The sequence below is a fragment of the Lampris incognitus genome, chromosome 10, assembly GCF_029633865.1.
Source record: "Lampris incognitus isolate fLamInc1 chromosome 10, fLamInc1.hap2, whole genome shotgun sequence".
Lineage (NCBI taxonomy): Eukaryota > Metazoa > Chordata > Actinopteri > Lampriformes > Lampridae > Lampris > Lampris incognitus.
The window spans coordinates 33,010,939-33,026,368 of record NC_079220.1 but is presented as its reverse complement, the minus strand read 5'-3'; the positions used below and the strand labels follow the sequence as shown (position 1 = coordinate 33,026,368).

Below are 15,430 nucleotides of genomic sequence, written 5' to 3'. Positions count from 1 at the left end.
CATGTTTGTCACCAACAAAAAAACAAACAAAACAAAACATGTGGGAGAGCATTGTAAAGTTGTCTTCATTTTTATTTATTTTTTTAGCTGTTTTTTTTTTATCATCTTCAAGCCTCACTATGAATTAACAGGATGGGAGGATAGCAACGTATTGATATTGGTAGTGTAAACTTGCTATATTATCGGCAGAGACCCTGAATCAGTCCTGCAGACCAAATGTTTATCTGTTTAAAATGTAGTATTACATTGCTCTGGATAAACAAGGTGTTATTCAGCCAAATGTTCATATGGGTGAGAATTGTAGTTTGTTTACCCATTAGAATGTGATTTCATGTATCTTAGGAGAATGAAGGTTTACTTTTGCACTGCCCCATCACACTTGGGTCGACCACTCCTTGGTAGTTATATATAATTAAAGATTCATTTGGGCCAGTTTCAAGTTTAGAATCTGTGCCTTAAGATGCGACAGGAAACCACTTGACTAGGCATGCCAATGTGTGCCAATGTAGCATTAACCTCTGACCTTTCGGTTCTTATGTATTTATGTACAAAGTGGTTAATTTAATTAAATATAGTATAATATGAATTATTATTATTATCATTATTATTATTTTGGATCTATTTTTGTATTAGAATAGTAGACACCTGGTTGACTGGAATGATGGCTGACTATACACAGTGTAGTCCTTCGGGGATCATAGAAACTTTTTTGAAAAGCTTTTTTTTTTTTTTTTTTTTTAATGTCATTTGTTGCACAGTACGTCTTTCACTTTTATGTGGCAAACTCAACATGTCATTGCAAATTTCAAGTTTACTGTCAAAGTCTGTTCGGTCTTCTTAGGTCCACTTGTCAGCTTACTGAAGTGCAGTATTTAAACCAACATGAGTGGGATTTAAAAAAATGTGCCGTTCATGGAACAAAAGTTGAGGCAAGTGTTTTTCCACTTTACCTACTGTTAGGGATTGAGGGTCTTAAAAAATTTTCAAATATTAAAACAATATATGTGCTCTAAATGGAGGAGGTCTGTCAAAGATTAGGAGTCTCAATTGTGTTTCTAAAAGTCATAATGAATTTTGACTAACTTCCTAATCCTATCAGTGTTTTAAACTGGATGGTGTTGATGCAGATATTTAAAGGCACTTGCACCCCATCAGTGACACTGGACAATGCCAGGCAGTTACTAGAAAACCATTTGATGCTGATTAAGCAATGATACTCTGCACTGTTTCTGTAGTTCAGGATTTTGGAGGACTTTGGTGTAATCTTGGCCAACACATCCTTTAAATTTGGCTCTTGATATTACAGTCATTTTTAGAAATGATACCCCCCACCATCCCCACCCCCATCTGTCTTGAGTCTGGTCCAGAATAGGTGCCGATTAGTATAGTTTGTGAGGATAAGCAGAACACATCTATGCAAACCCTAGTCCATCGCACGACTGTTGGTAGTGTGTAGAGGCCTCAGCACTGATCTCAGCTCCAATATCATTGTTAGGAATAGTTGTAAAATACATTGGTGCTCTAAAAATAGAGGTCCGTGGCAGGTGAACTGAGCACGCATCACACCCAAGGACGACAATATGACGTGAGCAATATACTGACGCAGCTCTTGTCTTTTAAATCTTTTTAGAAGGGTGTCTTTTCTCTTTGTAAAGGGGGCCCCAAGATATCATCAGATTAAGTTCTCGATAGTTTGTGATTTCTTGACGTGGAATCAGCACTCAATTCTTTTAAGCTGAAGGAGAGAAACGAGAAATGTACTTCTGTCAGGTCCTTAGCGCATTTCTGCATTGATCCTGATATTATAGCGCTGAATGAAGTTTGACTGGGAATGGCCCACTGATGCAATTACTTCAAAGCTGGTCATATGATTTCTGAATTTATTTTGTGTTCCGCCCCTACATTTTGTCTTTTGTGTCTTCAAGTTTACATGAAACCGTCTTCGGTGCAAAATAATATAAAGTCATAGCTGATTGAATTCATTCCTTAACTGCAGAAGATATACACCTGATGTATTTAATTGCTAATAATGACATTTGTGATGATGAATAATAAACCTTAATATATTAAATCACCTTGCTGTTCTTGTCGTTCTTGATGCACAGTTTCACGTCTCCTTTCAGCTGCTCCCAATAGGGGTCGCCACAGCGGATCATTCGTTTCCATCTCTTCCTGTCCTCTGCATCTTCCTCTGTCACCCCAGCCACCTGCTTGTCCTCCCTCACCACATCCATAAACCTCCTCTTTGGCCTTCTTCTTTTCCTCTTGCCTGGCAGCTCCATATTCAGCATCCTTCTCCCAATATACCCAGTATCTCTCCTCCACACATGTCCAAGCCATCTCAATCTTGCCCCTCTTGCTTTGTCTCCAAACCCTCCAACCCGAGCTGTTCCTCTAATATGCTCGTTCCTAATCCTGTCCTCTTCATCACTGCCAATGAACATGGTAGCATCTTCAACTCTGCCACCTCCAGCTCCACCTCCTGTCTTTTGTCAGTGCTACCGTCTCCAAATCAGATAACATAACTGGTCTCACAACCATCTTGTAAACCTTCCCTTTCACTCTTGCAGGTACCCTTCTGTCGCAAACCACTGCTGACACTCTTCTCCACCCACTCCACCCTGCCCATACTCTTCTTTACCTCTTTTTCCACACTCGCCATTACTTTGAAAAGTTTACCCCAAGTATCTAAACTAATCCACCTTCGTCACCGCTACTCCTTACATCCTCACAATTCCGCTGTCCTCCCTCTCATTCATGCATATGTATTCCGTCTTGCTCCTACTGACTTTCATTCCTCTTCTCTCCAGTGCATACCTCCACCTCTCCAGGCTCTCCTCAACCTGCTCCCTACTGTCACTACAGGTCACAATGTCATCCGTGAACATCATAGTCCATGGAGACTCCTGCCTGATCTCGTCAGTGGTCCTGTCTATCACCATACCATATAAGAAAGGACTCAGAGCTGTTCCTTGATGCAATCCCACCTTCACCTTGAACCCATCGATCATTTCTACTGCACACCTCATCACTGTCACACTGCCCTCATACATATCCTGCACCACTCCTACGTACTTCTCTGCCACTCCCTCACTTCCTCATACAATACCATACCTCCTCTCTCAGCACCCTGTCATATGCTTTCTCTAAATCCATAAAGACGCAATTTAACTCTTGGTCTTCTCTATACTTCTCCATCAACATTCTCAAAGCAAACATTGTATCTGTAGTGCTCTTTCATGGCATGAAAGCATACTACTGCTCACCAATCGTCACCTCTCCTCTTAACCTAGCTTCTGTTACTCTTCCCATATCTTCATGCTGTGGCTGATCAACTTTATACCTCTGTAGTTGCTACAGCTCTGCACATCGTCCTTATTCTTGAAAATCGGTACCAGTACACTTCTCCACTCCTCAGGCATCCTCTCACTTTCCAAGATTGTGTTAACAGCTCATCTCATCTCATCATCAGCCGCTTTTCCGGGGTCGGTTTGCGGTGGCAGCAAGCTAAGTAGGGCACTCCAGACGTCCCTCTCCGCAGCAACGCCCTCCAGCTCCTCCTGGGGTATCCCAAGATGTTCCCAGGCCAGTTTGGACATTTAGACCCTCCAGCAAGTTCTGGGTCTACCCCGGAGTCTCCTCCCAGTTGGCCGTGCCCAGTAAACCTCCAAAGGAAGGCGCTCAGGGGGCATCCTAATCAGATGCCCGAGCCACCTCAACTGGCTCCTTTCGATGCGAAAGAGCAGCGGCTCTACTCCGAGCTCCCTCCGGATGTCCGAGCTCCTCACCCTATCTCTAAGGCTGAACCTAAACACCCTACGGAGGAATCTAATTTCAGCCGCTTGAATCCGCGATCTCACCTTTTCAGTCACTACCCAAAGCTCATGACCATAGGTAAGGGTTGGAACGAAGACTGACTGGTAAATTGAGAGCTTTGCCGTCCGGCTCAGCTCCCTCTTCACCACAATGGTTTGGTACAACATCCGCATTACTGCTGATGCTGCACCAATCCACCTGTCAATGTCCTGCTCCATCCTACCCTCACTCGTGAACAAGACCTCGAGATACTTGAACTCCTTCACTTGAGGCAACAACTCATCCCCAACCTGGAGGGAGCAATCCACCATTTTCTAGTAGAGAACCATGGTCTCAGACTTAAATTGTGTTATACAATCTAGATAAAAACTCCACTGCCATCTCCTAAACATCTCTATGCCGCTACAGGTATTTCATCTGGATCAACCACCTTTCCACTCTTTATTCTCTTCGTAGCTGCCCTCACTTCTTCCTTGCTAATCCATCGCACTTCCTAATTCATTATCCCCATATCGTCCAAATTTCACTCTCTCATTTTCTTCATTCATCAGCCCCTCAAAGTACTCCTTCCACCTTCGGAACACACTCTCCTCACTTGTCAGTACATTTCCATCTCTATCCTTCATCGCCCTAACCTGCTGCACATCCTTCTCAGTTTGGCGCCCTCTGTCTAGCCCATTGGTACAAGTCCTTTTCCCCTTTCTTAGTGTCTAACCTCATACAACTCACCATATGCTTTTTCATTTGCCTTCACCATCTCTCTCTTCACTTTACACCACATTTCCTTGTACGCCTGTCTACTTTCTTCATCTCTCTGACTATCCCACTTCTTTGCCAACTTCTTCCTCCATATACGTTCCTGTAGAATAGAATACTCTTTATTCGTCTTTTTGTATATATGTACCAATGAAAATTACTCTCTGCATTTAACCCATCCTTAGCTGTGTAGCTAGGAGCAGTGGGCAGCCACCGGTCAGCACGCGGGGACCAACTCCGGTTAATGCTTTCCATTGCCTTGGTCAGGGGCACAGACAGGCGTATTAACCCTAACATTCATGTATTTTCTGACCATGGGAGGAAACCCACGCAGACACGGGAAGAACATGCAAACTCCACACAGAAAGGACCTGGGATGGCCTGGGGTTTGAACCCAGGACCTTCTTGCTGTGAGGCAACAGTGCTAACCACTGGGCCACTGTGCTGCCCAACTGTACTTCCTCATTCCACTACAAAGTCTCCCTGTCTTCCTTCCTCTGTCCAGATGACACACCAAGTATTTTCCTAGCTGTCTCCCTCACCATTTCTGCAGTGGTTGCCCAGCCATCCAGCAACTCTTCACTACCACCCAGGGCCTGTCTTAACTCCTCTCTGAACTCCACACAACAGTCTTCCTTCTTCCAACTTCCACCATTTGATCCTTGGCTCTGCCTTCACTCTCTTCCTCTTCTTGATCTCCAAAGTCATCCTACAGACCACCATCTGATGCTGCTTAGCTACGTTCTGTCACCACCTTACAATCTCCAATCCCTTTCAGATCGCGTCTCCTGCATAAGATAGAGTCCACCTGTGTGCACCATCCTCCACTCATATATGTCACCCCGTGTTCCTCTTCTTGAAATATGTATCACCACAGCCATTTCCATCCTTTTTACAAAATCCACCCACCATCTGTCCTTCCACATTCCTCTCCTTGACACCATACCTACCCATTCCCTCATCACCTCTGTTCCCTTCACCAACATGCCCATTGAAGTCCGCTCCAATCACCACTCTCTCTTCCTTGGGTACTCTCTTCACCACTTCATCCAACTCACTCCAGAATTATTCTTTCTCTCCCATCTCACACCCAACTTGCAGGGCATATGTGTTGACAGCATTCATCATCACACCTTCGATTTCCAGTTTCATACTCATCACTCTGTCCAACACGCTTCACCTCCAACACACTCTTGCTATACTCTTCCTTCAGGATTACCCCTGCCTCATTTCCCCTCCCATCTGCACCATGGTAGAAGAGTTTGAACCCATCTCGGTTGCTCCTGGCCTTACTCTCCTTCACCTGGTCTCTTGCACACACAGTTTCACTGTGTGCAAGAGTTTGTATCAAACTGTGTGCTGCACAGTTTCACTTAAAATATCAAATAGTTGGTAGTTAATATATTTTCAGGAAATGGGCTGTAAAGTACTTTGATGGATAATTGATCATATGAATGATGTGGTAGTTTTAGCGGAGAAATTTCTGCAGCTGTTGGGAAGATGCACTAGATGTAAGTCTCCCAACAACACATGAGGATTTGTCAGGATGTATGAGACTATAATCGCACCAGTAATGCGATATGATTGTTTTTTTGTTTTTCAGTGTTATTGTATCAGGTTGAAATTTGGATGTTGTCATATTGTCTTCTGCAATTTTATTGTCTAAATTAATGAGAACCTGTTGCCTAAAATGTCTCACAAAATGAGGTCTGAAATTCGGTGCCCGGGTAGTGTAGTGGTCTATTCCGTTGCCTACCAACATGGGGATCGCTGGCTCAAATCCCTGTATTACCTCCGGCTTGGTTGGGCATCCCTACAGACACAATTGGCCATGTCTGCGGGTGGGAAGCCGGATGTGGGTATGTGTCCTGGTCGCTGCATAGCGCCTCCTCTGGTCAGTTAGGGCACCTGTTCGGGGGGGGCTGGGGGGAATAGCATGATCCTCCCACACGCTACTCCCCCTGGTGAAACTCCTCACTGTCATGTGAAAAGAAGCGGCTGGCGACTCTACATGTATCGGAGGAGGCATGTGGTAGTCTGCAACCCTCCCCGGATCAGTAGAGGGGGTGGAGCAGAGATTGGGACGGCTTGGAAGAGTGGGGTAATTGTCCAACTACAACTGGAGAGAAAAAGGGGGGAAATTTAAAAAAAAAAAAAGACGTCTGAAATTAAGGGAGTATTTGAAAACCAGTTTGGTGTTATAATTAAACTTTGTCTAGCCGTTTAAATTACGGGCTTTTCATTACACAGAAGTAATCAAGTAATATATGAGTAAAATACATGTAATTGAAATATGATTGGTAATTACTGAGTAAAATATGAGTGAAAACTGGGACATTTCTATATCTCCAGTTTGCTTCCTTGTCATTATAATGTGCTGATAAATATCAGACACTATGGGATGAGTTCATAAATGATCTTGTACCAGACACAATATTTTAAATCCTTTGTTTCTCAGGGATGAATAGGCCTGTAATTTAAAGTATTACAAGCAATCAAATTAAAGTGACAAATAATATCATAAGGTCTTCTATAATGAGAATATTTTCCATATATCCAACACTCCCTCCTCACCACACTGGGGGCCCATCTATGTATAACCCTCCTCCACATCTATATCCCTCTACCACATCATAAACCTCTTCCACATCTATATCCCACTTCCACATCTATAGCCCTCTTCCACATCTATATCCCTCCACCACATCATAAACCTCTTCCACATCTATATGCCACTTCCACATCTATATCCCATTTCCGCATCTATATCCCTCTTCCACATCTATATTCCTCTACCACATCATAACCCTCTTCCACATCTATATCCCACTTCCACATCTATATCCCTCTTCCACATCTATATCCCTCTTCCACACCTATATCCCACTTCCACATCTATATCCCTCTTCCACACCTATATCCCACTTCCACATCTACAACCCTCTTCCACATCTATATCCCATTTCTGCATATCCCTCTTCCACCTCTATATCCCTCTTCCACATCTATAACCCTCTTCCACATCTATATCCCTCTTCCACATCGATATTCCTCTTCCATATCGATATCCCTCTTCCACATCTATATCCCACTTCCACATCTATATCCCTCTTCCATATTGATATCTCTCTTCCGCATCTATATCCCTCTTCTAAATCTATAACCCTCTTCCACATCTATATCCTACTTCCACATCTATATCCCTCTTCCATATTGCTATTGCTCTTCCACATCTATATCCCTCTTCCAAATCTATAACCCTCTTCCACATCTACGTATATCCCTCTTCCACAAAGCCACTGAAAAGAGATGCTGTTGTACAAAAAGAGGTGTTTTATTCACAGTTTGTCCCTTTTTATTCAATACAGAGGAATCAAGGAGTGGGGGGTGGGGGTCATCCGGTCTGGTCAACTTCAAGACAGCTTATGGACAAAAAGGTGATTGAATCATTGCGGGAAGGAGTGGAGGGGAAGAACTCGAAGATGAAATGTTTTCTTTCGATCCTTTCTCTCCTCTCCTTCACAGCCTTTTGTGTGTGTGTGTGTGTGTGTGTGTGTGTGTGTGTGTGTGTGTTTTCTTTACCCCAAGGAAAAAAGTTGTCATCGCTTTAAGGAGACAACTTCATTCATCGCCCTTCTTGAAATGCCCTCCCTCTTCTTACCTTTCCTGTGATACCTAAGAGAGACTTCTTCATAATGTGGAATGAGGTCCCCTGTGTTTGGTGTGCAGGCCAAGTGGGAGAACATGCGGGGGATAAACCTTCACCACGTGTGTGTGTGTGTGTGTGTGTGTCCTCTTTAGAAACTGAAAGAAGGCCATACGTGGTGTGTGCCCACTCACACCGACGCCTCAGATGCTGATGTAATAATAAGGTTGACGAAGATGTAGAAGTGAGAAGAGAGAGAGCGATCGCGAGGGAAGAGAAGGTGGATGAGAAAAGGGTGGATGGAAATGATGTCACAAGATCATTTTATTGAAAATAATCCCCAATTCCCCATAAGCAAACACAGAGACCCCATGTTGCATCTTGCCCTCTCATGTGAGCGCATCAGTGAAGAATACAAGTCTTTGGCGTGGACATGAGTGACAGGGAGCACATGTGGGTGTACACATAAAGGTAAAGGTGGGATGAAGGAGGAGGGACGGGCAGGGAAGGCAGAATAGCAAGGGAAAGCTGCGGTTTCTTCTCTTCTACCGATCCTTTCTTTTCACTCCTCCTTCTCCTCTCCGTGTGTGATGACATAGCAGATGTTCTTGTAGTCTACGTTGCCGGCAACATCTGGGGGGAAGGCGGCCCACAGGTTCTTCATCTGAATGAGGAAGAGGAGGACACGGCATTGGCAACTCACCACATTAAGGCAAAACAAGCCAGTGCTGACGCTTTAAACCAGCTGGTTGTTAGTTCTTACCTCCTCTGGGGAGAACCTGTCGCACTGGGTGCTCAGGAGCTCCTCAAGGCTAGACAGGACAAACACCGAAAGAGTTTTGAGTCAAATTTAGAATTCTTCCCGGCTGGCGATGTACTGTGATATCATAAAAAAAATGTAAGCACTCACAATTCTTTCTTGATCGACCCTGTAGCCTCAGGGTCCAAGACCTTGAAGGCGCTAACAATAACGTCTTCGGGGTCAGCGCCTGGCATGGACACAGAAAGTAAAGTCATACACAACTGCGATAAAGAGAGGCTCATATTCAAACACACCGTGTCTCTGGAGCTACATGGATGACCCCACCGGCCTACAACTAAAACCACGGATGGATTACGCAGTGGGCACTGGCCTCAGGGGTCCGAAAAGGTCAGGGGGCCCATAGACCAGAGCGTCTGAATGAAGTCGCTGTAATTAATTTCCCATTTGTCTTCAAAGAGTTAAATGACTCTGTCATTTTTGTCTGCTATAACTTGTGGTCACTGTTTGTTTTGTTTTTTTGGCGAATATTTGCTAATATTAAAGGTGGCTTTTACTTGTAGGCGTCCATGACCAGGGGCCCATTGTCTATAACTAAAACCCATCGAAACTTTCTCTTACTGTCTCCTTCACAACTGTCCCATATTCCAGTAACCACCGGAATACTAAAAACAAACACAGCCATGACTGTCTACAATAAATTTATAACTACAATGCATCGTAAGGCAAAACAAAGGATTGGGAGTGAAGGTCAAAGAAAAAGATGTAGAGAGGGTCTCAGATTGGGGAGAGGGAATGAGGTGCCCACCCTTCAGCTTCTCTCCGAACATGGTGAGGAAGACGGTGAAGTTGATGGGGCCACTGGCCTCCTTGACCATGGCCTCCAGCTCCTCATTCTTCACATTCAACTGGCCTGCGTATAGGAGGGTAGGGATTAGGGTATGTTTTACACATACACACACACACACACACACACACACACACACCAACACACCAACTCAACTGCACCCTCCTCTTCTTTCATGCTACTCACCCATAGAGGCCAGCACGTCCCTCAGATCATCTTTGCTGATGATACCGTCTCTGTTCTGGTCAATGATTGTGAAAGCCTGAGAGTGAGACAAACCACATCTGGGTTTTACTTCATGAAATGACACAAGAGTAATCACCGCATGACACAGAAGGAGACGGTTCTCAAGTTCTACAGATCATGATCAGATGGTGTAGCATGATGTCAGACAGGCTGTCAGGTCTGGTCATGAGGATGTATGGTGCAATGCTGTGTGAACACCTTTAAAGGATAATCTAAAAAAAAGGTCTCACAGAACAGAAGTTTATGACTTCAATTAAGGTTTTCTTTTTGGGAAGGGGGCTTAATGTGGACCTAAGTTATTTCTTACACGTTAATTTGGGAAAGTATCATTTGCGCACAGCTGTCTGATCTGTCTTCCCCTGTCATGGCTAAGCTACGGCTCTGATGTCTATGAAACTTAAGATGACTGTTGGACATGAACTTGAACTCAATCAGTTAGCTCCCTCTCTCTCTCTCTCTCTGTCTCATTCTCTCTCTCTCATTCTCTCTCTCACACACACACACACACACTCCCCTTGTTCTTAGAGACATAGCTCCGTTCCCCCGGCTGCCATCTTTCCATCTTTGCAGAGTGCTAAGACCATCTCGCTGATCATGTCATGCATTCCCTGAGTGGTACTTGAGAAGTCTGTATCACTTATCGGATAAGGAATGTTCCTCTCTATTCGGAGCCCATATCCCCTTATGACAGATGGAAAAAAGTACAGACACCATCATAATCCAATCTCTTGACAGCCCTCCCCATTAAAATCATCTTTCCCTGATCACTTATTCTCAACCATACACATAGTCAGAACACATGGCCATTAGTTACTGTGATTATGACACGGAGCAAAAACTGTCATTCACTCAGGAAACTGATGCTTAGGAAAAATGTTACAAAACATATAAGCCTGTCTTTCAACACATCAGCTGTGCTTCTGACTCATTCATTCCCATTATCCTTCCTCTATCTTTCTCTTCAGCAAGATGCAGTTTTGCTGCTTTTCTTTGCAGACATTAGTGAGAGACTTAAGGAGACGGCTGAGTGACAGCTGAGGGGTCAAAGGGCAGCAAAGCTTGGAGAGCTTTGGAGGGCGACAGAAATTCCCGCGCTTCTCCTAATGACATTGTGGTGTTTATGAAATGAGCGGTGTGGCGAGTGCAGAAGAAGCAGAATAGCAACTGCTGTCAAAATGGATCCACTCAAGCCAGGAAGTGCTTAATCAAACTCTCATTTTGGTTATCGCCCCCGAAAGCAACACAACGGTAAATGACACTGATGGTCTGTATTAACTAACCCGTGGTAATAATTGTGTCTAATGCTGCTGAGGCAGCCTGGTGCCCGAGCCTGAGGGTAAACCTTGCTACAGCCTACTATGACATGGTTTTATCTGAGATGAAAGAGTATTTCATGCGTGGCTGGGGACATCCTCACCTCCTTGTACTCCTGAATCTGGCTCTGCTCAAACATGGAGAACACGTTGGAGGAGCCGCCATCTCCTGCTGCCTGCCTCCTCTTGGCCTTCTTGGGTGCCTTAAAGGGACAAACACATTCGTCCACCATCAAGTTCATTCAGCCTGGGCTAAAACAAACAGTGCCACTAGTTGACCTTTAACCTCAGTCTAAACCTGTTGACAAGGCAGGGCAGGTGACTGATCTGGTCCTGATGCTCTAGTTTAGAGTCACAAGTTCAGATACAATCCTCACTTTAATCACACCAGTCATTTTTGGTTTCTAATATAGCATGCAATCACAATATAAACACACAATACATCTTTTTTGACTTTGACTCATTTGAAATTTTACTTTCAGAAATACAGTTATTTAAGAAAAAACATTCTAAATTCTCAAAGAATTTTTAAATGCTTTTTATTCTTGAAGCTAACTGTTTTGAGCTTTAAATTTGTTATGTGATATAAAGTACATTATCCTTTACCACACAAAGCCACAATTTACCAGCAATATTGACAAGGTATTTTGACTTAAGAATACTAATAGCTCTACATCATCAGCAAGCCTGAAATCCAATGAAGAAAAGGAGAAAAGGCATTTCTAAAACGTCTATCTAAATAAAACTATTACATGGCCAGAATGAAAGTAAAATATAAATTTAATCCAAAGGATCGGTTGGCTATAACCCTTTCTGTCGGTTTCCCTCAGTGTTCAGCGATGCAGGGCTTGTGGTACTCACCATCTTAAGACGGTATGTGTGGAGATTTGGATGGTCAAGAAAGAGAAGACTGTGTGAAGCCGCGTTTTACCAGGATCCCCGGGGGGCTTATATAGCCCGCCACCAGCTCGGCTAACTATAGCAACAGCCTCAAGTTTGGATTGGGATAAAAGTGTAAAACAGGATGAGAGAGAGAGAGAGAGAGAGAGAGAGAGAGAGAGAGAGAGAGAAAGAGAGAGAGAGGGAGAGAGAGCAGTAAAGGATGAGCTGGTGGCAAAATGAAGGAGACAGAATGGGGGACAAGCTATCACCTTACTGGGGATCAGAAATAGACCCAGGAGTCTTGGACTTAAGTAAACCTGATAGCTCAGGGAACTTGTCATAGAGTCACAGTCCCACGTGGACTAATATGGAAATTCAGGATACAAACGCTTGATGAAGGACTGGACACTGTCTCTCCACCCTCCCGCTGTCCATCTCCATTAGCCTGCATGCATCGCAAATCGGATGCTCGCTGACTTTATTTTTGGTTTGTGATGTCCATTGCTATATCACAGACTGAAATACAAGTATTCTATAGCCTCAGCACCTAAAACCGTTTTACCCTGTATGTTCATGCATGGATTGGCTAACTTAAGACACTTTCTAAATAAACTGTCTTAGTTTGAGTCCCACTTGGGATGTTAATGGACGTCAGTGATTTTGAAAAAAGTAATGATGAAAAGTGCTCTGCAAGGATATTTTGACTCTGTATACCTCATCCCCCAACATGCATGATACTTATAATGATGCTTTACTTCATTCCCCAATTAACCCAAATTAATAAACATCTGTTGATATACAGTAAAATAGTATATCTGTTGATATACTATTTTCGCCATTTTAGGTGATGGCTAAAATAGTTGTTTTTGATTGCCATTAATTCAGCAAGTTTGTTTGACACTGTATTCATTTTTAAATGGAACAAATTGAGCCGAAAATCTAATTTGATTAGTCATGGAAAATAAAGCCATAACACATTTCTAGGCTAGTTGCAGGTCACACCTTTTAGGGACATGCCATCTTGCAGCCAACTGAGTTTGGATCTTAAATTATCATTTAGTCATAAAATGCTCAGAGATTATTCGATCTATATATTTTTCAGAAGTAAATCAAATCAGCAGAATGTACAACACTTCAGGTGCACCACCTGCACTGTGTCTGTCAGCAGTTCAGTGTCGGCCTGCTGGAATGTGTCACCGTCCTTAAGTGCTATAAGATGGTGAAACAATGTTTAAATAGTATTACAAACTTACTAGTGAAATGTATCCATTACATTTTTCAGCGTTGCTAAACAAATAAGTAAATTTGAACTTGCAGTAAGGTTCTATATGTCTCGTCTAAGTAACGTTTAGCTGTTATTTTTTCCATCATTTTGCATGCAGACATGGGGATGTAGCGATGAAGACCAGCGAATGACCGTGGCAGTCATTTTGACGGTTTTGGATTTTCAAAGTTTAATAACTTTGTGGAGAAAAAAAAGATACAGACCTGCCGCTCCCCGAATGCCCCTAAAATTGCATATATTTGCATTAAAATGAGTATTAGATCAACTGCACCAAAAACAAAAGTTATGATAAGAGCTACTTAAAACAGCCATGAGCGATCAAAAAGACGGCTCGTAATTTGCGCGTCATTGTGCGCGTCATGTCACTATTTACGACGTGTGTTGGTCGCGTCATTTCCTTCGTGAAGTTCGTTGCTGTGTCCTAGAAACACACGAGCGTTCCCCAGTGCAGAGTAATAGTCTAAACCTGATTTCTGATTATTGCCAACATGCCTGGTTACAGACTCCGTTTCAGACGCACCATGACTACCACCGAGGCGTTGCAGTATTTACAGGCGTTGGAGAGCGGCCATTTTAAATTGTTTGAAATTTTTTTTAAAGTTGTTAAAACGGTAATTTTGGTGTCAGTTAGTTTCTTAACAGTCATACTAACACATGTAATGCATTAATATCTCAACTGGTTATTTATCTTGACAGAATATAGAGTTTAAAAACCGTGGGCGGTCATTTTGACGGTCTATGGTCTTTCTAGTTCCGGTCGTTGTTTGGGACTGTTTAAATGGGTATGTTCAGCTCTTTTTTCACATTTCCCGTTTTATAGGCCTTTTTACGTTTGTTAGATTAGCAATATGTGTTTACCGTTTTGTTTTTCAAGTAATATTTTCACTTTTTCAATTTTGTTATTTAAGTCCGACCATGTCTCCCGAAAGTTTAAATTGTTTAAAAATAGTATAGTTGTTAAAATGTTAATTTTGGTGTCAGTTAGCTTCATAACAGACATACTAACTCAAGCAATACGTTAATATCTCAATTGGGTATTTATCTTGACAGAATATAGAGTTTAAAACCCGGCGGTCATTTTGACCGCACATGGTCGTTTTAGGTAGGAGTGAAATCCCGGTCGTTCTAGTGTTAGATAAACAGCACTATCTGAGACGTCTCCAAGCATGGAGAACCTTTGGCTGTGGTCCTCACTCCCCATCACTGCCACGGTGCCTCTTTACTGTTGGCTCCGCTCACGGACATTTCCACACCAAGGCTGGGGTCCTCCCAGTTCCTTACCCTCCACTCCTGCAGCCTGTCCCACCCCCACCCGGGGGATTACTCTGCAGGCTGATGCCAGTAGACGCTCTCCACTGAATATTAAAGGGACAGCTGATGGCGACCAAAATAGCAAAATAAACTTGACCGTGTGCCAACCTCCATGCCCCTCAAGGCAAAAAACATTCTGTCAAAAATAATATTCAAAACAACGAGCAGCGTTTGAAGCAGAGGATGTGTGTGTGTGTGTGTGTGTGTGTGTGTGTGTGTGTGTGTGTGTGTGTGTGTGTGTGTGTGTGTGTGTGTCTGTGTGTGTGTCTGTGTGTGTGTGTGTGTTTCAATATCAGAAACACATCTGTTGATCTCGACTTGTGACAGATATCAAATTGCAACTTAACATTTTGGGGATTGGTTTTACAAATAAATTACTGTTCTTGTCCTTGTCTCGGTTGTTTGTTTTTCCATTGACCTTCTCTCTCTCTCCCTCTCTCTCTGAGCTCAGGCTCAGATAGTTTGTACTCTTTCCACGTGTACTTGACTTGATCTTTATTGGAATGACATAATCCTTTTTGGCAACACACACACACACACCGGGCTAGACAGCCTGTATGTACGTATT

General features: G+C 43.2%; 1 protein-coding gene across 1 annotated transcript; it reads right to left on the bottom strand.

Annotated features, from left to right (window-relative positions):
- Positions 1 to 8,524: 8,524 nt before the first annotated feature.
- Positions 8,525 to 12,377, bottom strand: mylpfa (myosin light chain, phosphorylatable, fast skeletal muscle a). The gene is made up of 7 exons (XM_056288704.1): positions 12,246 to 12,377; positions 11,489 to 11,587; positions 10,012 to 10,087; positions 9,787 to 9,891; positions 9,129 to 9,207; positions 8,982 to 9,030; positions 8,525 to 8,882 (listed from the first exon to the last, which is right to left on the bottom strand). Exons 1-7 carry the CDS (start codon positions 12,246 to 12,248, stop codon positions 8,781 to 8,783), a joined length of 513 nt encoding a protein of 170 aa, XP_056144679.1. The 5' UTR covers positions 12,249 to 12,377; the 3' UTR covers positions 8,525 to 8,780.
- Between the last annotated feature and the right edge of the window lie 3,053 nt (positions 12,378 to 15,430).

Excerpts from the sequence above, each read along its gene's own strand:
- mylpfa (XM_056288704.1), bottom strand. Across the intron at positions 9,208-9,786 it reads GTTCGGAGAGAAGCTGAAGG|GCGCTGACCCCGAAGACGTT; the intron begins GTGGGCACCTCA and ends TGTCCATGCCAG. Across the intron at positions 9,031-9,128 it reads GGGTCGATCAAGAAAGAATT|CCTTGAGGAGCTCCTGAGCA; the intron begins GTGAGTGCTTAC and ends TGTCCTGTCTAG.